Below are 21,174 nucleotides of genomic sequence, written 5' to 3'. Positions count from 1 at the left end.
CTAATCCTTTTAAAGCTAAAACAGGGAGGGGGGTGTCATATCTCCACTTCCACACCCATTGGCCAGAATTTAGTCATATAATCATATTAGATGACCTTGCGTGGGAGTTATACCAGTAAAAGGAAGAGAGAATAAACATATTGAGGATCGATTAGTCCTTTTCTCAGTCTTTGAGATCTCAGTGAGAGGGCACAGTCTGTGGGAGTTAATAAATAAATAATAAATAATAATAAAACTATGAAAACACTCTTTACTACAAAATATTACACACAGAAAAGTGCACAAATCTAAGTGGATAGTGTGATGAATTTTCACAAAGTTAAAGTCCGTAGCAAGATCGCTGGTCAAGAAATTGAACACTGTCAATACCCCAGAGTTTTGAGTTTCCCTTACAGTCAGGCTAAGGGCGTCAAAACCCTGTGGAGGAGGAGCCAAGGGCGGTTGAAGGTGAGCTACCGGGAAAACGGGGTGTGGCTAGGCGAAAAGGCGGGCCCAGCGTAGTTTAGCGCCCAATTCGGAAGGCCAGGAAGGGGCGGGGCCTGGTGGTGTTACACATACGGGGCGGGGCTTACTGGCCGGCGTCCCGGCTAGAGCGAAGGGGCGTGGCCAGACCGGATGGTGGGCCGAGGTAAAGCAAAGGCGGGACTTCGAGGCCAGGATGGGCGGGGCCTAACGATCTCAAAAGCGGCTTGGGTCGTTAGGGGCGAATCACGCGAAAAGGCCGGCCGGGCATAGCGAGGGGAGGAGGCTGGGGATTGGGGGCGGGGCTCTCGTCACGCACGGGGCGGAGTCTCGTGCCGTCGGTGCGGGTGCTACGGGGGGCGGGGCTTAGCGTCCTCTGGGCGGGCGCTGCGGCGAGAGGCGGGCACAGCGTGCGCGCTCCAAGATGGCGGTGGCCGGTGCTGCCGGGCTGGTGGCGAACGTCTTCCCATTTCGCGATGCCCGCGCCGCGCCAGACCCAGTGCTAGAGGCCGGCCCGGTGGCACACGGGCCACTGCCGGTGCCACTCGTGCTGGACAACGGGTCGTTCCAGGCCCGCGCCGGCTGGGCATGCTCCGGGCCGGATCCGGGCCCCGAGCCGCGCCTGCAGTTCCGCGCTGTGTGCGCCCGCGGGCGTGGCGGGGCTCGGGGCGGGGCTGGCCCGCAGGTGGGCAACGCGCTGGGCAGCCTGGAGCCGTTGCGCTGGATGCTGCGCTCACCCTTCGACCGCAACGTACCGGTCAACTTGGAGCTGCAGGAGCTGCTGCTGGACTACAGCTTCCAGCACCTGGGTGTCTCCTCACAGGTGAAGCGGGGGGAGGTCGTGGCTCCACTCTCGGTGAGGACGTAGTCACTACAGTAGCTTTCATTGTCATTTAGTCATTCTTTTAGGCAGTCGAGTAAATCTTAAGCGCCCAACATGTGTAAGCCCTGGGCTAGGCTCTTGGAGTACAGGAGCGAACAAAACAAGGGTCCTTCTCTCTTGCAGCGTACATTTGGTCATAGGTGATCGGTTTTTTTTTTTTTTGAAGATTGTATTTATTTACTTGACACAGAGAGAGAGACAGCCAGCGAGAGAGGGAACACAAGCAGGGGGAGTGGGAGAGGAAGAAGCAGGCTTCCAGCGGAGGAGCCTGATGTGGGACTCGATCCCGGAACGCCGGGATCACGCCCTGAGCCGAAGGCAGACGCTTAACGACTGAGCCACCCAGGCGCCCCTGTTTTTTTTTTTAATCAAATTCATTTATTAACTAATCTATATTGAGCACCTACTCTGTATCAGGCACTTTTTTTACACCCATGAATGTAACACAAAATTTCCTGTGCTGTGGAGCACAGGAAGGTAAAGACATTCTAGTATGAAAAGGCAGACAATAAACGATAGAATTAAGTTGTAGATTCTAAGGCATGGTAGGAGGAGAGGAGAGGATTACATTTTTTCAGATGGTCGGGGTAGGACTCAGGGAGAAGGTGATGTCCTAGCAGGGATTGAAGGAGGTGATTGCGGTAGTAAGCCATGTGAATGTCTGAGCGAATGGTATTCCAAACAGAGGGAACAGCCTGTGAAAAGGCCCTGGGGCAGGAGTGTGCCCTAATCCTAACTGAGAGCAGCCAGAGTGAGAGGAGAGTAGTAAGTGGAGGAGGAAATCACATTTGGCCTTTACTTGAGTGAAATGAGGAGCCACGGCAGGGTGTTGAGCAGAGGCGGGCCATGACTTCTGTTCCAAAAGGATCACTATAGCTCCTATATGAAGAATGGACTGGCATGGGTCATAGGGTAGACCAGGAGACCAGTTAGGACGGTGTTGCAGTAACCCAAGTGAGAGGTGGTGGTGACTTAGGTGAAGGAGGTCAGGGGAGGGGGTTGTGTTAGAAGCAGTTGGATTCTGGAGGTAAATTGAAGATCGAGCCAACATGATTTGCTGACAGTTTGGTTGGGGCTTGACTTAATAACCTTAAATTGACCCTACTTTCATATTTTCTAAGACAGTCTCCAGTAAAGACAAGATGAGTGTTTTACAGTTGCTTCTGGTCAGGTTTTTGATTGGAGACCAAAAGCAAATTCAGTCTTTACAGTAGGACTTTGGTTTCTTTCATGCTTTAAAAAAGTATTTTTTTGTTCCCCCTCTCTCATCTGTTCTCCCTTTTCTCTCAAAGTAGGGCTGTGTCGATCATCCTGTAGTTTTGACAGAAGCTGTGTGCAACCCACTGTATTCTCGACAGATGATGTCTGAGCTGCTCTTTGAGTGCTATGGGATTCCTAAGGTTGCCTATGGAGTAGACAGCCTCTTCAGCTTCTACCACAATAAGCCAAAGAACTTGACTTCCAGTGGGCTCATCATTTCCTCTGGGTACCAATGTACACATATCTTACCCATCTTAGAAGGGAGGTGAGTAGCACTGACAGCATTTGAGTGCTGTTTTGAGAAGCATTCGGGAAACATTTTTTGGGTGCCCACTTGAAAGAAGAAGTGGAAAGAACAAGTATTAAACTGTGAACTAGCCTCTGGGCTTGGCGCTGACATACTTCACTATGTGACTTCGCTGAAGTTAATTCACCTTCCATCCTCTGTGACCTCCTGGAGGGAGTTGCAGTAGACGGTCTTTGAGGTCCAAATCTATAATTCTAGAATTTTACTATTTTGATTTACGGCAAGATAGCTAACATAGCACCTGCAGCTAGTAGATGCTCCATAAAAATGTTTTGAATCAATGACCTGAGTAATGTAAATGGTCTATGAGGTTATTTTTTTATTTAAAGCTCCTTCATCATGATTGTTTAGACCATTTTTTTTTTTTTTAGGTACAGTGCCTGGCACATAATATAGATACTTATTAAATATTTCCAAGTTGGATAAAAGGTGAGGGTAGTTTCTGTCATTTTTAAACCTGGTTTTGTTTTGTTTTAGATTTTATTTGTTTGACAGAGATAGAGCACAAGCAGGGGAAGTGGGAGAGGGAGAAGCAGGCTCCCCACTGAGCAGGAAGCCTGACTAGGGGGGTCCATCCCAGGATTCTGGGATCATGACCCCAGCTGAAGGCAGACACTTAACTGACTGAGCCGCCCAGGCGCCCCTAAATGTGTTTTCATTTTATAGTTGGACTTTTTGTTTGAGAAGAGACCAGGCCAGCATCATGCTCTCCCGAGAAGGTTTCTTATTGCATAAAGGGGGTGTGTAAGTAGGGAGCCGAGCCCTGGCTTTGGAGTTGAATGCCTGGGTTCGCAGCCCTGCCGAGGGTGAGGTTATCTGCTCTCTTCACATAGCTTCTGAACATGTAAAATTGGGAAAAAACTGTTTTTGGGGGGCTACCCTGAGGATGAAATGAGATAATGTGGATGGTGGCACTTTGTGAATTATAAAAGAGTCTGAATGCTTAAGTCAAATGTTGAATTTATTGAGACATAAAGTGGTCATTTCTCTTGAAGTTTCTACAAAAATTTATGAAAATAATACTTCTTTTACACATTACCAAACACTCCTGATATATGGAATTTTCTATTTTATGTAAACAGAATATGTGGAAATTAAAAATAACATTAAGTGATTTTTATAGCATATTGAGAGAAAATTATTTTGCCTGAAGCTAAGAAATGTTCTCAGTGGAGCCTGTCCTGCTCTGTGCTGGCATCTGCTGGTGAGGTGTGATATAGCAGCAACATTTCAGTATGCAGCAAGATCCCAGTGCTCTGCTCCTCTAAATTCCTCACATTAAGAAAAGCGTTATTCTGGTTCTCTTCCCCTTCGCATCATGTGAAAGGGACCTGGTCCTTTTAGGATTGCACTAAGCCAGTATGTGTGTGCTTACTTAATGTGTATGCATCTGGAGAAGGGGAGTGTCTAGGGGAGGGGTTCAGCCTGTGCTACACTTAGCTGGGAAGCTTAAGATGTGTATTCCTAGGCCTACCCCAAAGCAAATGAGTCCTGAGAATTGGCATGTTTAACATTTCCCCCACCTAATTCTACAAGGACCACAGTTTGAAAAATGCCTGACAAGTGGCTTAAGGGTTTGAATTTAGAGTGCACGGTCTTCCCATTGAACCTTCTTTCCTTCTGAGACTCTTGCTGGATGCCCTGTGTCTGGGTGTGGACTAGGATTTCCTGCATTGTGTAAGAGGCTGAATCAAGGGAGCTTTGGAGTCCCTTCCTTTGTAAAGTTTTCTGTTCCCTCAGCAGGTCCGTTTCTTCTTGGTTCATCTGGATTGTTATCCTTCCCCCAAACTCCCTGCAAAGTGTTCCCTGTTCTTTCTTCCATGTTGCCAAAATGTCAGTGCTGTTTTCCATTCCTTGATTGTAGGTTAGATGCTAAAAACTGCAAACGCATCAATCTGGGAGGAAGCCAAGCAGCTGGCTACCTCCAGCGCCTCCTGCAGCTGAAGTATCCCGGGCACCTGGCAGCCATCACTCTCAGCCGCATGGAGGAGATCCTGCACGAGCACAGCTATGTTGCTGAAGATTACGTGGAAGGTAACAGAGGGCATTTGCCTGCGGCTTGTAGATATTGTACATCGAGGGTGTTCCTTAAACTGTTCCCAGGATGACTCTTCCGCTTCTTAGTATCCCCTCTTCCTTCTCTTTTTTACTTAAACTATCCAATAAACTGATAACTTATGCACGTGGGTTCTTTTTCAAAAGGGTTTTGGCTATTTTGCTTCCTTTGCCTTTCCATATAGATGTTAGGATTAGCTTGTTCATATCTACAAAAATGTTCTGTTGGAATTTTGATTGGAAGTATCTGAAATCTGGATTAGATTGGATATGAAACAATAACATTTTAAGTAAAAATTCAAATACAATATTAAATCAAGATATAGTATTAAAACTATACTGGGGAGAAGTGACATATGATGTGTCGGAGGTCTTTCCATTTACCTAGGTCTTTATTGCTTTCTTTCTTCAGCATTTTGTAGTTTTCAACATACCAATCGTGTACATGTTCTGTTAGATTTATGCCCAAGTCTTTCTTTGCTTGTTTCATTTCAGCTTCTACTTGCTCATTGTTAATGTATAGAAATGCAGTTAATTTTTATGTGTTGACCTTATATCCTGTGACTTTGCCAAATTTATTTTAGTTTTTTGTAGATTCCTTGGGAATTTCTGTATAGACATGTCATCTGTGAATAGGGACAGTTTTATTTCTTCCTTTCCAGTCTGTTTGCCTTTTCTTCTTTATCTTGCCTTATTGTACTGGCTGGCACTTCCAGTACACTGTTGAATAGGAATGGTGATAGTGGGCATCCTTGTCTTGCGCCCAGTTCCTCTTTTTGGGGTGGTGGGGGGATGTAATTTTTCACTATTAAGCGTATGATGTTAGTGTGAAGTTTTTTGCAGATGTCCTTTATCAAGCTGAGGAAATTCCCTTGTGTTCCTAGTTTTACTGAGCATTCTTATCCTGAATGGATTTTGAATTTTGTGGAATGTGTTTTCTACACCAGTGATACGATCCTGGCGTTTCTGCTTTGGACTGTTCATATGGGAGATTATAGTGGTTGCTTTTGGGTATTGAACTAGCCTTGATTGGGTGGGGTGATAGGCCCACTTTTTCAGGTTTATTATTCTTTTTATATGTTGCTTTGAGTTGATAATATTTTATGGAGTTTTATGTCTATTTTCACGAGGGATGTTGATCTATAGTTTTCTTACATGGTCTTTTTCTGGTCTTGGTACCATGGTGATGCTGGTCTTGTTAAATTAGCTGGAAAGTGTTCCGTCCTTTTTTTTTTTTTTTTTTTTTAATTAATTTGTTGGGGAAAGGGGCAGAAGGAGAGGGAGGGAGAGAGAGTCTTAAGGAGGCTCCGTGCTCAGCTTTTGAGCCTGATGTGGGACTTCATCTCTGAAATCATGACCTGAGCCGAAACCAAGAGTCGGATACTTAACCGACTGTGCCGCCCAGGCGCCCCCCCTTCTATTTTCTGGAAAAGAGTATGCAGATAATTAGTATATTTTTTCTTTAAATTTTTGATAGAATTCTCCAGTGGAACCATTTGAGCCTGGGGATTTCTTTTTTTGAAGACTTTTAACTGTGGATTCAATTTAATAGACTGGGACTGTTTAGGTAATCTCAGTGATGTCTTATTATTTCCTTCCTTCTACTTGCTTTAGGTTTAGTTTGCTCTCTTTTTTCTAAATTCTTAAGGTGGAAGTTCAGATTATTATGAGACCATTCTTTTTAACGTAAGCATTTAATGCTGCAAATTTCCTCTTCAGCATTGCTTTATCTACATTCTATAGATTTCTATATATTTTCATTTTTATTGAATTCAGATATTTTCTAATTTACCTCAAGATTTCTTTTTATGAACCATTGATTATTTAGAAATGTGTTGTTTTATTGGGACTACATCAAAATTAAAAGGCTTCTGCACAGTGAAGGAAACCGTCAGCAAAACTAAAAGACAACCTATGGAATGGGAGAAGATATTTGCAAATGACACATCCAGTGAAGGGTTAATATCCAAAATATATAAAGAACTGATACAACTTAACACCCAAAAACCAAATAATCCAATTATAAAATGGGCAGAAGGCATGAACAAGCATTTCTCCAAAGAAGACATACAGATGGTCAAGAGACACGTGAAAAGATGCTCAGCATCGCTCGCCATCAAGGAAATGCAAATCAAAACCACAAGGAGATACCACCTGACACCACTCAGAATGGCTAAAATCAAAAACACAAGAAACAAGTGTTGGCCGGGATGTGGAGAAAAAGGAACCCTCTTATACTCTTGGTGGGAATGCAAACTAGTGCAGCCACTATGGAAAACAGTGTGGACGTTCCTCAAAAAGTTAAAAATAGAACCACCAATGATTCAGTAATCACACTACTGGGTATTTACCCCAAGAATACAAAACACTGATTCAAAGGGGTATATGTATCCTATGTTTATAGCAGCATTATTTACAATAGCCAAGATAGGGAAGCAGCCCAGTGTCCACTGATAGATGAATGGATAAAGAAGATGTGAGATATATATGTGTATACACACACACACACACACACACACACACACACACACACACCCGATGGAATGTTATCAGCCATAAAAATGAATGAAATGTCATTTGCAACGACATGCATTGAGCTGGAGTATTATGCTAAGTTAAATAAGTCAGAGAAAGACAAATCATATGATTTTACTCATATGTAGAGTTTAAGAAACAAATGAACAAGGAAAAAAAAAGAGCTAGGCAGACCAAGAAACAGACTCTTACCTATCAAGAGCAACAATGATTACCAGAGAGCAGGAAGGTGGGGGGATGGGTGAAATAGGTGATGGGGATTCAGGAGTGCACTTGTGGTGAGCACCAGCTGACGTCTGGAATCGTTGAATCATTATAATGCACGCCTGAAACTAACGCTATGTGTTAACTATACTGGAATTAAAATAAAACCTTAATTTAAAAAAATTAAACCTTCAGGTTTTAAGGGTTAAATCCAACTTGATATTTTAGTAAATAGTTGATGTGGAAAGCTAAAAGTTAAAAGAAGGGAAGGTGTTGTCTTACAGTCAAGTATTTGGAAATACTCCTCCTGTACTTCTACGACTTATTTCTAGTTTAATTTCACTATGTCGGAAAACCGTGTGTGGTATCATGGAGCTTGTGAAGCTTTGTTTTATGACCCAGGCGTGGTCTCCTTTGGCGAATGTTGCATTTATACTTGGGAAGAACATGGACTCTGCTGTTGGGTGGAGTATTCTGTGGTGTTTAGATTCACTGGTTGATGGTGGTGCTCACCTCTTCTGTGTCCCTGTTCCTTTTCCAGGCTCTAGCTCTGTTGATTTTATTAAGAGTTTTGAAGTCTCAAGGGATGATTATAAATTTTTAATTTTTCTCCTTTCATTTCTGTCAGTTTTTGCTTTTAAGTATCTAAAGTGCTTTTGTTAGGTATGTATTTAGGGTTCTTATGTTATCTTGACGAATTGACCTTTTATCATTATACAGTATCCCTTTTTATCCCTTGCAATTTTCTTGGCTTTGATGTCTATTGGGACGTTAATACTTTGTTTTGCTGAGTGCTTGCATGGAATGGTCTTTCATTCCTTTTAATCAACTTATAGCATTATATTCAAAGTGAGTTTCTTAATAGTTGGTTTTTTTTTTTTTAATTCACTGTGTTTCTAACTAGTCTGGTAAGATGATTTAAAATTAACTATTCGCATGTTGGGTTTAGCTCTACCATTTTATTATTTGTCATCTGTTATTCTCTTTGTCCCTGTTTCTCCTGCCGCCTTCTGGGTTATTTGAATATTTAAAAGTTTTGTTTTGGTATTGGTATTTTAATTTATCTATTGTGTTTTTATTTTATTTATTTTTTTAGAGATTTTATTTATTTGTCAGAGAGAGTGAGTGCGTGTGTGCACGCACAAGCACGAGCAGGGGCAGCGGCAGGCAGAGGGAGAGGCAGGCTCCTTGCCGCGTGATAGCCGGATGCCGGGCTCCATTCCAGGGCCCTGGGACCGTGACCTGAGCCGAAGGCAGACGCTTAACAGACTGGGCCACCCAGGCGCCCCTATCTATTGTGTTTTTACTCTATGTAGTTTTTTAGTGGTTGCCCTGAGGTTATAGTCGACAGACTTTTTGCAGTGTTTTTAGAATCTGTTTTACTACTGCAAGCGGAATGTGGCAATGCACCCCAGAGGCTCCTTTCTCCTTCCTCCTTTATGCTGGGTTGTCTTATGTATCACACATACATGTGTTGGAAACCTGGTAGACATTGTGATGGTTTTTTACTTTGAATTGTCAACCATATTTTAGAGAACTCAGGAGGAGGTTAGTCCATCACGTTGAACGAGGTTTTCATCTTTTCTTTTGCTCTTCCTTCATTCCTGACGTTCCTGGCGAAGTTTACACAGCAATTCTTTGAGAACAGATCTGTGGGCATCACGTCCAGGTGGTACAGCTGCATTTGGTCCGCTGGGTGGAGTCAGAGATTGGGTGGATCGTGCTTTCTCCATCTTACCTGGATCTGGAACCCTGGTAGTGACTTTCTAATGTCTGTGCTGATAGTGTTTCCATTTTCTAACTTCCAAAATTATTTCCCCAAAGAACTGCAGAAATGGCGGTGCCCTGATTATTACGAAAACAACGTCCACAAGATGCAGCTCCCGTTTTCCAGCAAGCTCCTCGGCAGCACTCTGAGCTCGGAGGAGAGGCAGGAAAGGCGGCAGCAGCAGCTGCGGCGCCTGCAGGAGCTCAACGCCCGCCGGCGGGAGGAGAAGCTGCAGCTGGACCAGGAGCGGCTAGACAGACTGCTCTACGTGCAGGTACGTGTGCATCCCGGCGGGGCTCCAGCCTTTGCACAAGGAGGTCCCAGAAAGGCTTCTTCCTACATCTTCTTCTTCGACCCGGAGGTGCAGTGACTGTCTGAGTCCCCCTTGGGGTCCAGAAGGAGCCGGGGGTGCTCAGGGTGGGGCTCCTCAGCACAGAGGACCTGTACCGTGTACAGAGCACCAGGTGTCTCAGAGAGCTGTGGACTTTGGCTTCTCGGATTTACTTTAGCCTTACCATCTCCTTTGTTTTATAACTTTTTAATTGAAGTGTAGCACACATGCTACAAAATGCACAGATCTCAAGTGTGTAACTCGATGGATTTTCATAATGTGAAACACCCCATGTATCTGCCATCCAGAGCACTCCCAGCTCCCAGAAACCTTCTGCATGTCCCCTCTTAGCCAGCAACCTTCCCACGTCTCCCCACTCGAAAGGTAACGATGTTTCTGACACCTGTCACTATAGATTAGTTTTGCCTACTCACGTGGTGCTGGGACTGTGATACGATGCAGCCTAGAGACAGCCGGGGAGGAGGGCGGCGTGTGAACCGCGGGTGGGAGGTGAGATTTTGTGGAGGGGCAGGCTAGGGGAGTGCTGGGAGCCCCCTCCTGCTGTTGTTTTTCCGTGTGCCTTCCAAGCTACTTCTCTTTCCTTCCTGTTTATGTCTGCGCTGTCATCTTCGAAGATGACTTGCGACTACTCGGGTTTCAGGAACTTCTAGAGGATGGCCAGATGGATCAGTTTCACAAAGCTCTGGTGGAGCTGAACATGGACTCCCCGGAAGAGCTGCAGTCCTACATCCAGAAGCTCAGCTCGGCCGTGGAGCAGGCGAAGCAGAAAATCCTCCAAGCAGAAGTCACCCTCGAGGTGGATGTGGTGGACAGCAAGCCAGAGGTGCCAAGGGCCTTGGGAGCGGGTCCCCGCAGGGTCCTTCAGCCTGAGGGTGGGCGGGGTGTCTGGAGAAGGCTGACATCAAAGAGACGTGACCACAGTTGGGAAAGCAGCATGGTGAGTGCTGTCCATGGGGACAGGTGTGGGGCAGAGATGGCCCTGACTTTGTGCTGACCCAAGGGCTTTGACCCTGTAGACCTCTGGCCCCCCTGGGAGGGGGAGCTGTGTGTAGAGTAGAAAGAGCATTCACAGACCAGCCGTGTGGTGCCCTCTTAAATCCAGACATTCTCCTTCGATGGTTATTTGCTGTTAGTCACATGCTCCCTTCTACTCTTTTCTGATATTTTCTTAAATAAATTGTGCTTGATGTTTCACTTGCTTCCTTTCCATCTTGATGTTCCCTAAGGACAGGCATCATGCTTCATAACAGTTGATGGATTTTTTACAGTAGCTAGTAGACATGCTTAATAAAATAGCAGTGTGTTGATTTAAGATCAGCCTTTTATCACTAGAAGTAACTGTTTGAATAAGTTCTTTCGTGTTCTCCGTCCTGTTACTAAGTGGTGATGTGGTGTAAAGGCAGGTGGCAGGGCTGAGTTAGTGCCCCAGGTGGCACTCACCCTCACGTATGCTGCACGCCCGTACTCATGAGTTGGCTCACTGGCTTTAGAACTGGAAGAAAGTGTTAATAATATGGCATCGTCCGCTCTGGAGCTCTAAGACGAAGGACTTGTTCATTGCCTTGTGACCCTTCTAGGCCAGGATTAACCAGTCTAGCTTGGTGGCTTTTTGTTTTTCAATCAACTTTCTGTAAATTCTAAAACATGTACTTTTAGAAAGAATCAGTCCCATGGGAAAATCCAGTTTGGTGCCGGGCACGGTGCGGCTGCTTGCCACTGACTACAGATGTGTCTTTGGCTTGGCAGAAGCCTGTTCTTGCTCCGGCTCTCTGCTGGAGGCTCCCTCACACGCCTGCTGTGCTCAGCCCCATCTCCAGCTCTCCCACAGCTGGGACTCCCTGCGGCCAGCCGCCGGCCAGGGCATGCGTCAGACAGACTCCCAGTCAGGCTTCCTGGACGTGGCTTCCGGGACGGCTGAGGTGGGGGCGAGAGGCCGTGACTGCTGTTTTACTCTGGTGTGGCATCCCAGGTCAGCGTCGCAGAGCCGGGGTGCCTGTCCTCGCTCGCCTCTCCCAGTTTCCCGGTTGTGCTTCGGATCTCAGCTGGATACTGGGATCCAGACCCGTGTTGCCTTTGTTATTTATTCACCCGTGTTCAGTTTTCATCGTGCTTAATGCGCCAGTAGGACATCAGCATCTTTATACCAGAGATGTGCTGCTAAGCCACGGGCAGGCGGGCAGGCGAGGGATTTCAGATTTAAAAAGAAAAGCCCAAACGACTGTAAAATGTGATTCCTGAGCAACTGAGGAGCTAGTTTTTCCTTCTCTTTGTTCGTTTTTCTGCATTTGTTACAGGCTGTGATTCAGCCACTCTTTCATACATTTAGCAGGTACTTATTAAGTCCCTACTCATTCTGTGCCCTGTGGATACGTATTCAAATTTTTCTGGGCTGGGGGAGGTTTTGAAATGTTGGGCTTTCAGTAGTTTTTCTCTATACCCTGAATTTGATGAGTTGGTCTGTCCCCAAGATGTTGAGGGTCAGTCAGTATTTATTGAGGGTGATTGTTAGTGATTAGGGTCAGTTACAGTAACTTCGTGGGATAAATGTGACCATAGCAGTGGCCGGCTAGTTCTTCCTTTCAAAAGGTATATATAGTGTTTTCTAACAATGTAATTCATTTAGAGTGGAGGGGATGCATTTATGTGGATCAAAGTTCACATTGAAATGCCATCCAGGCTGTAAGGGCTAAATTGGATTAATCCAGCAAATTTTTAAACTTACAGTGTTTTCTGAAAATCCATTTTTTTGCCAATAGACCAGGCCATTCTGGCCCTTGCTGTTCTGCAGGTATTGTGACGAGGGTGTTGTAAAGGAGTAGGCTTTGTCAGCACTCTAAGAGGTATTAGACTAGAGGATGTTGGCCTTCCGCCACTGTAAGCACAGCAGTGGTTGGTGGGGGGAGCAGTGTTAGGGCACCATGGCTTGTTGGAGAACACAATGAGGTCGACGTAGAAAGTTCTCTTGCCTGATTAGCCAAGCTCAGAGCTGGCCTCCACCTGTTCTTTTTTTTTATTTGTTTATTTGAGAGAGAGAACAAGCAAGGGAGTGGCAGAGGCAGAAGCCTGAGAAGCAGACTCCCCACTGAGCAGGGAGCCCAGTGTGGGGCTCAATCCCAGGACTCCAGGACCATGAGCTGAGTTGAAGGCAGACGCTTCACTGACTGAGCCAGCCAGGCGCCCCTGGCCTCTGCTTGTTCTTACGCCGCTCAATCAAGATTGTTCCAGGGAACCGTGCTGTGTCTTCTTGGATGTGCTTCGGCAAGCTATCATTCTGTTTAGGTCCCAGGATGCCTGTTTGTGTTCCTGAGTGCCACACAATGCACGCGCGGACTCTGGCGAACCTTAGAGGGAGAGAAGCCAGCCGTGGTCGAGGAGTCTGTTCGTGTGGGATCTCTGTAGCCCGTTGTCTGCTTTGAAATTAGTAGCTTTGTTTCTCTGAATCATACGAATTAGGATAAGTAAAATATCTTTTTATTATTTTTAGTGAAGCTTAGACATTATCTTTACAGTGGCATGCTTCTGAATACAGCTCAGTGGAGGGTGGGTGCTGACGTTTCTGCTATAGCTTGAGGAAGCCTTTTGAAACTCGAACATTTTACAGTCCTCTGGTCCAGGGAAATTGGAGGGTATATCCCTGGGCTCACCACTTAGCGGTAGGCATGGTACGCTGGGGACTCGCGATGCAGATTAAGGCACATTTCGTGCACTCCTTGGTGCCTAAGAAAATAAGCCTATCGAATCACACTTAGCTGACTGTAATGAAGCTTACCTGGGGTGATGGTCAATGTGTGTGGGAACTGAGATGAAGCTTTGAGAAAGGATTAGAATATGTGAGCTGGGCCCTGGAAGATGGTATGATTTCAGTAGGTAGCAAGTGAGGAGGGAAGGACATTATGGATTGAGACGTTTGGTGCAAAGCAGCACGGGTGCAGGGAGCCCGGCAGGTCGGGTGTGCAGTGCGGGAGTTGGAGCGGGGAGTGGGAGGCAGGGGGCCAGCCTACAGAGTGCTTTGTCAGTCAGCCTGGGTGTTACCCTTCAGAGACAACCTTCAGAGGATGTCCAGCAAGGAAGTAATCCAAGGAGACCTGATGTTAGGAAAAGAACTGGTGGCGGTTAGGATGAGGGGTTTAGGGAGAGGTGAGGCTGGGGGTGGGAAGGCAGGGTATAAATGTGTCGCTGCAATCCGGCAGAGAGCTGACGGAGGGGGTGGGAGAGTAGCTATGGGGATGGGGGTGGAGGAGACACTTCAGAGGTAGTGTCCAAGGATTTGGGTGCCACTTGGGGCAGTGGAGACAGGAGTGGTGGTGGCTGTTAATAGAATGTGGGACATGTGCCAGACCCTGTGCTGAGCACATCTGCAAGTGTCATCCTGATGAATTTTCACAATTCTCTAAGTACTGTTGTATTTCCATGGGACAGATAAGGAAGCTGTGACTTCGGGGAGTGAAGGAACTTGCCCGAGGCTGCACAGCTAGGGGTAGTGCAGCTGAGGTTCAGACCCAAGTGACCCGATCGCGGATGCACGGTGGTCCCACTGAGGCTCCACGGAGGTGCTCCTCAAAGGCCGTGCCTGGAGGTAGTTGCCTTTGGTTTGAGCCCCTTATCTTCAAAGTCTCTGTGGGACTTCAGGTGGGATTTGCCAAGACCCAGCCATGCAAAGAGCTAGAATCGCATGGGGAGTGAGAAGAATGCCTGGGGAAGGCCACTGCTTAGGGGTCCAGGGGCCGAGGAAAAGCCAGGGGAAGAGGCCGAGAAAGAGCAGAGACGAGAGGGCAGCAGGGTCGATAGGAGTGTTGTAAGAGCAGGGGTGGTGGGCTCAGCCTCGGATGGGCGATGGCATGGGAGCATGGAAGGACGGGAGGTTAGGTAAAGAGGGGGATGCGGGAGAAATAGAAGGACCTGAGATGAGCCGCCGAGAACCGCCAGTGGTGACTAGGAGGCGGGCTGAGGAGAAGTGCTGGGAGGGGTTGCAGACACCTGCTCTGGGGAATGCACAGGGGAGCTGAAGAGGACTGCAGGCCCACCAGCAGCAGCCTGGGCGCTTTCTCCACTCTTGCCCACGAGAAGCGTATTTCACTTACCTGTTGCCATGTAGAAAAGCACGGTAGACTTAGTGGTATAAGACGATGATCATTGTGTTGTGCTCATGAATTTGACAGGTCAGGAATTCAGACAGAGCATAGCAGGGATCTCTGCTCTGTGATGCCTGGGGCCTTAGCTGGGGAGACTTGGACATCTGGGGACTGGGAGTCCTGGAGGGTTTTTCAGTTTGCTGACATCTGAGCTGGGATGACTCGAAGGCCATGCTTAGCGAGATGGTGGACCTGAGCACCCACACGTGGCCTGTCCATGTGCAGTTGGCTTCCAGGAGGGAGCTCTGCAAGGGAGAGTAGCCAGATAGCCGATGTTTCAAGAGGTCAAGGTAAAGGGAGCTGTGTGGCCTTGTATGACGTCACATTGGAAGTCACATGCCAGTGCTTAGACCATAATCTATTGGTTGGAGACTCACAGGTCCCTGCTAAGATTCAAGGGGAGGAAATAAACCCCACCTCTTTATGGGGGAGTGTCAAAGTCCCCTTGAGGAAGAGCATGTTGGATGAAAGATATCGTTGTGACTGTTTTTGAAAAATACAGTCTACCCCAGAACAGAAGTGGAAAGAGCATTGGGCGGGACCCTTTAGGATTTGAGAGTGGCTGTTGAAACAGCAGAGCAGGTAGAGGAGGGGTGGAGGGTGGCAGCTATGATTGGGCTCCAGGGTGGGTAGAGGAGGGTCATCACTGGGAGGTCAGAGAGGTCAGGAGAGTGGATGAGCGAGATGGAGGTGTGGGGAGTAGAGCAGAAGGTGGGAGAGAACTCCGTGGAGCCCAAGGCTTGCCTTTACTCTTTATTATTTGGGGGAAGGACCCACAAGTTTTGTCTGTAGTTATTTCAAATACACATGTGACATTGTGTGCCTCCGGCCTGGTATTGTAACAATTATCTAGGGGGCCAAAATGAGTGCCTAGGTAGAGGAAGGAAGAAGTGTTCAGTTCTCACCCCACCGCTGCCCTAGGGGTGCGCCCTGCTTACAGAGGAGGAAGTGGGCTCAGACTGTGCCACTGGGACCTTAAAGACATCTTGGTTGCCTTTCAGAGCTGGACTGGTGTGACCCTAAATCCTCGCCTCTTTCTGTAATACCGCACTGCTCCTGGTTGCTTGTCGTCCTGGGTGACGCCACCAAATGAGAGAATTTTCACGATCTGTTTCTGATCCTCTCTTGGGACCCCTGAGTTTAGTGCCAAGCCAGAACAGACACGGGCACTCCGGGGTTGGGGCTTCTTTCTGGGAGATGAGAGTCTTCCTGATAGGAGACCGCAGATCTCCAGGGAAGCATTCCTTCCCACGCGCTCTGTGGCCCCTGTTGGGGCCCCTGCTGTCATTTTGCTCAGCTGGCCTTATAGCCGCTTATAAATCTTTTGTCTCTTCTTGTTCACCGTGACCTCAGGGAGCTCTTTTCCACACTTGCAGAGCCCGTTGTCCTGCTGCACTCAGACTCACGACGTCTAAGAATTTCAGCTCGAGGCAGCACAAAGACTTTGGAGCTAAGCCATCTGTCTTGGGTCAAGTTTCCACCACTTACTAGTGTGACGTGATCTTGGGCAAGTCTTGATCCCCTGTTGAGCCCGTTTTCTCCCCCATGAAGTGCAGTAGTCATCCCTGCAGGGAGGACTGTGAAGTCGCGGGTTGCGGGTTCCTGAGTCAGATTCAGTGTTCACATGGCTCTCGCCTCCTTCCCTGAGAGCAAGCTCCTCGGGTTCCTGCCTCCCAGCCCACCCTCTTTCCTCCTTAAGTTACCTTTTGACAAACAGTCCCTCTCTTCGTGTTCTGTAGTCTCAGATGAAGGAATGTTCCCAGTCCTTTCCAGGGTTTACTCTCTCCTTAAATATGATAGAATCCTCTAAACTGAGCAGAATTTAGGATACACGTCCCCCATTCTGTAAGCCCTATATGCCCGTGACTGTTCTGGTGTGTGTTCTGGAGGAGTGTTGGAGGGCACTGCCTTGTTTAGGAGTGAGTTTGAGGGTGCCTGGGTGGCTCAGTCAGTTGAGCATCCGACTCTTGATTTCGGCTCAGGTCATGCATGATCTCAGGGTCCTGAGATTGAGCCCCACATCAGGCTTCACACTGAGCATGGGGCTTATTTGGGATTCTTTCTCTCTCCCTCTCCCTCTGCCCCTTCCCACTCATGTGCAGTCTCTCTCTCTCTAAAAATAAAAATAAAAAAACCTTTAAAAAAGAAAGAGGAAGTGTGAATGCTAATTTACGTTGTCAATACATGTGGCTATGTTCTAGAGATTGTATTTAAGTGTGCTGAGTTATGTTGGTGATTATATATACGTCACAGACTCCAAGGGTAAGGCCAGGCTCCGAGGGCACATACTCCACGGAGGGCCCTCCCCTCGGGCATGCCGGGTGGTAGTAGAGTCAGCTGTGTGCTCCCCAGACACCTTCTCATAAGACAGTCCTTTCTACGACAGCTGTCATTGTTGGAGTGTTCTTGCATAGAATTTCGTCCTGTAACTTCTCCCCCTTGCGTCCAGAAGGTGAAACTCGTCTGCCTTTCACATGGCAGAATGACAGATGGCTATAGATGTCACCTAGAACCACACCACCCCCTGCCCAAATTCTTTTGTTGAGGTCAAAATTACAATATACCCTAAGCCCTCTACTGGGAGTGGTGCCAGCCTGTGTAGGCTCCACCCAGGTCCGCTGTGGCTGAAGAGGAAAGCCCGTTCTGCGGTGCACCACAGTCCCGAGGCTCTCTGCCACCTCAGGAGCTCTTAGTCACGTCTCCAGCCCAGGGGATCGGCTGATAGGGGACTGCTTATTAAAGCCCATTAGTGTTGGCACTTGAATTTATTAATCGTTTAGAGATTTATTTAATTTTGCTGGTGTCTGGGCCACTCTAGGATATCAACTCTTGCGCTCTCTCCCCCAGAGCTGTGTGTGTGGTTGTGTGCCAGGCACATGTGCACGCTCCCCCCGCCCCCCCCAGCTGGCCCCCCCGAGGGCTTCAGAGACAAGGTGGGAGTTGTTGAGGTTTGTGTGAGGTAGGGGACAGGAGCAAAGCCCGTGCCTCACTTCTTCGGCTTTTAATCCTTGTGTTCACGTGTCGTCGTCGTCTTCTTCCTCATCCTCCTCTTCTTCTTCAATAGTTTAGAAAATTTGTCATAGTTTTTATATAAACTTCTAGGACGTTGAGCAAAACACCAGTTCTTGTTCGTGACCGTGAACTGATGGAGTGAAGAAGGCCTCCTGAAGTTACAGGTGCTGTTTTGTCCTGTTTCGTCTGTTCTTAGACCCCGGACCTGGAGCAGCTAGAGCCTTCTCTGGAAGATGTGGAAAGCATCAATGATTTTGAGCCCTTGTTTTCAGAGGACACCCCTGAAGTGGAGAAGCCAGTCACCACTGTCCAGGTCGGGCCCCTGTAGCCTGCACCATGCTTCTGCTTTGAAACCACTGACATAAGTGACCGGTCTGGTCTAGGATGCTTCTTGAGGAATATTTTTGCAAAAAAAAAAAAAAATTTCCAGTTTTATTTTCTAGAAGGGTGGGGGACTAAGGTACTAATACTAAAACATCTGAAGTCAGGGCTTTTCCTACTGATTGATTGGGGTTCCAGTGCTAAGATTGTGAACCTGTGGGAAACAGTCTGCCTTGGTAGAAATATTTAGGCAAGTAAGTGAGGACTTTAGACCTGAAGCCTAGCTTTAGTGGTTTCATTTAAATTTAAGCCAGTGTAATTGTGCTTAATCCTCACTTGGGCCTACGTTTCTGTCATGGCAAATGGCAACCAGACAGACTGACCCGAGTCTGAGGCCTTGGGAGAGTGCTTTCCTGGTGGCGCAGGGACCGGGCTCCTGAGCAGGGTGCTGGCGGGAGGCTTGGTCTGGCAGGTCCTTTTCTGCTGCTGCTCTTCACAAGCTCTCTTTCCCTGCAACGTGGGGACCATGTCAAGATGCAAAGTTGAAGGTATTTGTAATACGGAGGTGGGAGAAAGGCAGAGAATGGAATTATCCTATCAGGAGAGTTGGGGAGAGGTTATTCTGTCAGGAACGAAGAACAGGCTATGTTGGCATAAGAAATACAGTTTGAGGGAACTGGCAGCTGGAATGTTTGTCACTGTGGCCTAAAAATATCTTCTAAACCTTGGGTTTTTAAAGCCCGTGTTTAACTTGGCAGCCTATCATCAGCTGTTCGTTGGGACAGAAAGAATTCGAGCTCCAGAAATCATCTTCCAGCCGTCCCTCATAGGGGAAGAGCAGGCTGGGATAGCAGAGACCCTTCAGTACATCCTGGACAGGTGAGACTGAACCTTCTTTTCCTTCGATTTTCCAGAACCATTTCCTCAGATTTTGCACTGAATGGTAGATGAGACGGTTGGGCATTTGAAACTCTGCCTCACGCCCGCCTTTTCATTGACTTGCTGTGCTCAGATGGTATTCTTTATCTCTCCCCAGCCCCGGCCCATAGTGGGAGCTCTATAATTCTTTTCTTTTCTTTTCTTTTTTTTTTTTTTAAAGATTTTATTTATTTATTTGACAGAGATAGAGGCAGCCAGCGAGAGAGGGAACACAAGCAGGAGGAGTGAGAGAAAGAAGCAGGCTCCCAGCCGAGGAGCCCGATGTGGGACTTGATCCCGGAACGCCGGGATCACGCCCTGAGCCGAAGGCAGACGCTTAACGACTGCGCCACCCAGGCGCCCCTCTATAATTCTTTTCTAAAAATGTAAATGCTCAGTTGATTTGGGGAGCTTTAAGAAATTCTTTGACGTTTAAGCAGCACAACACTATATGCGCATTGGCCTTCCTATAAAACTTGACATTATTGAAGGCTAGTGATTTTTAAGTACCCTAAAAATGTGCAGGGCTTATAAAACTTTTTTTTTTTTTCCTGGCAGACATTTTATTTAAGAGTTTGTACTTCCATAAAATGCTCCTCCCCCATCCCATTTATACAGGCATTTTCCTGCAGTGTGAGTTTTCATAATTGAAGCTGGACAAGCAGAAAGCACGATTTGTAGTTCCCTGGCTGCTGTTGGTTGAAACAGGATGAAACCTGGCCCCTAGCAAGGAAGAAAAGCTATTGCGGCCACTGTGTTTGAGTGGCCTGAGCTTTGTCGTAGCAGGAAAGTGCTCAAACGTGTATAAGCTAAAGCTGTTATTTAAATAAAAAAAAAAAAAAAGAAAGAAAGAAAGAAAGAAAAAAAAGCATGGAAGTGGAAAGGTGGGCCAGCAAAAGGGAGGCAGGACTTTTTGGGGTGATAGAAATGTTCTGTTTCTTGATTGTGGTGATGGTTACTGGGGTGTATACATTTGTCAGACTTCATCAAAATGTTTGGAAATCAGGGGCGCCTGGGTGGCGCAGTCGTTAAGCGTCTGCCTTCGGCTCAGGGCGTGATCCCAGCGTTCTGGGATCCAGCCCCACATCAGGCTCCTCAGCTAGAAGCCTGCTTTCTTCCTCTCCCACTCCCCCTGCTTGTGTTCCCTCTCTCGCTAGCTGTCTCTCTCTGTCAAATAAATAAATAAATAAATAAATAAAATCTTAAAAATAAACAAAAAAAAATGTTTGGAAACCAGTCCTTCATAAAGTCAATTTAAAAAAAAAAATGTGTTAAAAGACACAAAACTTCTAATCCTACTAAGGAAATGAGTCCTGTAAAGTCATAAGTGAAAAAATGGAAGGTGGTTGTGTTTTTTTTTAAGGTTTATTTTTTTTTTTTTAGAGGGTGGGGAGAGGCAGAGGGAGGAGTTGAGAGAATCTCAAGCAGGCTCCACGCCCAGCATGGAGCCCAGCATGGAGCCCAGCATGGGGCTCGGTCTCACAACCCTGAGATCATGACCTGCGTTGGAATCAAGAATCGGAGGCTTAATGGACTGAGCCTCGCAGGTGCCCCTGGAAGTTTTTTTTAAAAACACTCTTTGGGGAGATGTTTTCTGTTTTGTGCCAAGACCTTATGTTTCTACATTGGCATTGTCCTCTGATCCTACGTTGGTAGGTCTGTACCAGAAAGAATCGTCTCTCTCCTAGGTACTCAAAGGACGTTCAGGACGTGCTGGTTCAGAACGTTTTCCTCACCGGTGGAAACATGATGTACCCTGGAATGAAAGGTAGAATTGAGAAGGAGCTATTGGAGATGAGGCCCTTCCAGTCTGCTTTTAAGGTACTGCTTGTAACGTAACCAGCTGTTGTGTAAAGAGCATTAGGTATTCATTTTCTGATCACAAAAGTCATAAATACGGTGTAGAGGAGGGCAGTTATGTACCAGTTCAATCATCCAGAAATATCCACTGTTAAAATTGTTGGG

At 46.9% G+C, this 21,174-nt stretch overlaps 1 protein-coding gene across 2 annotated transcripts in view; it reads left to right on the top strand.

The window, feature by feature from the left end:
• Nucleotides 1–855: 855 nt before the first annotated feature.
• The window catches only part of ACTR5 (actin related protein 5), a 33,697-nt gene continuing 13,378 nt past the window's right edge, over nt 856–21,174 (top strand). For both annotated transcript variants that reach the window (XR_002141905.2, XM_019795153.2), the window contains exons 1-8: nt 856–1,285; nt 2,641–2,870; nt 4,777–4,946; nt 9,531–9,748; nt 10,467–10,649; nt 18,167–18,283; nt 19,031–19,170; nt 20,898–21,030. Coding sequence is in view for 1 of the 2 variants with exons in the window: in XM_019795153.2 (XP_019650712.2) it covers nt 887–1,285; nt 2,641–2,870; nt 4,777–4,946; nt 9,531–9,748; nt 10,467–10,649; nt 18,167–18,283; nt 19,031–19,170; nt 20,898–21,030 (1,590 nt within the window). In the remaining variant the exon portion in view is untranslated. The remainder of the gene's footprint in view (nt 1,286–2,640; nt 2,871–4,776; nt 4,947–9,530; nt 9,749–10,466; nt 10,650–18,166; nt 18,284–19,030; nt 19,171–20,897; nt 21,031–21,174) is intronic.

Source organism: Ailuropoda melanoleuca, chromosome 13, assembly GCF_002007445.2.
Source record: "Ailuropoda melanoleuca isolate Jingjing chromosome 13, ASM200744v2, whole genome shotgun sequence".
Taxonomy (NCBI): domain Eukaryota; kingdom Metazoa; phylum Chordata; class Mammalia; order Carnivora; family Ursidae; genus Ailuropoda; species Ailuropoda melanoleuca.
The sequence above is the reverse complement of the archived record's forward strand: the minus strand, read 5'-3'. Positions and strand labels throughout refer to the sequence as shown.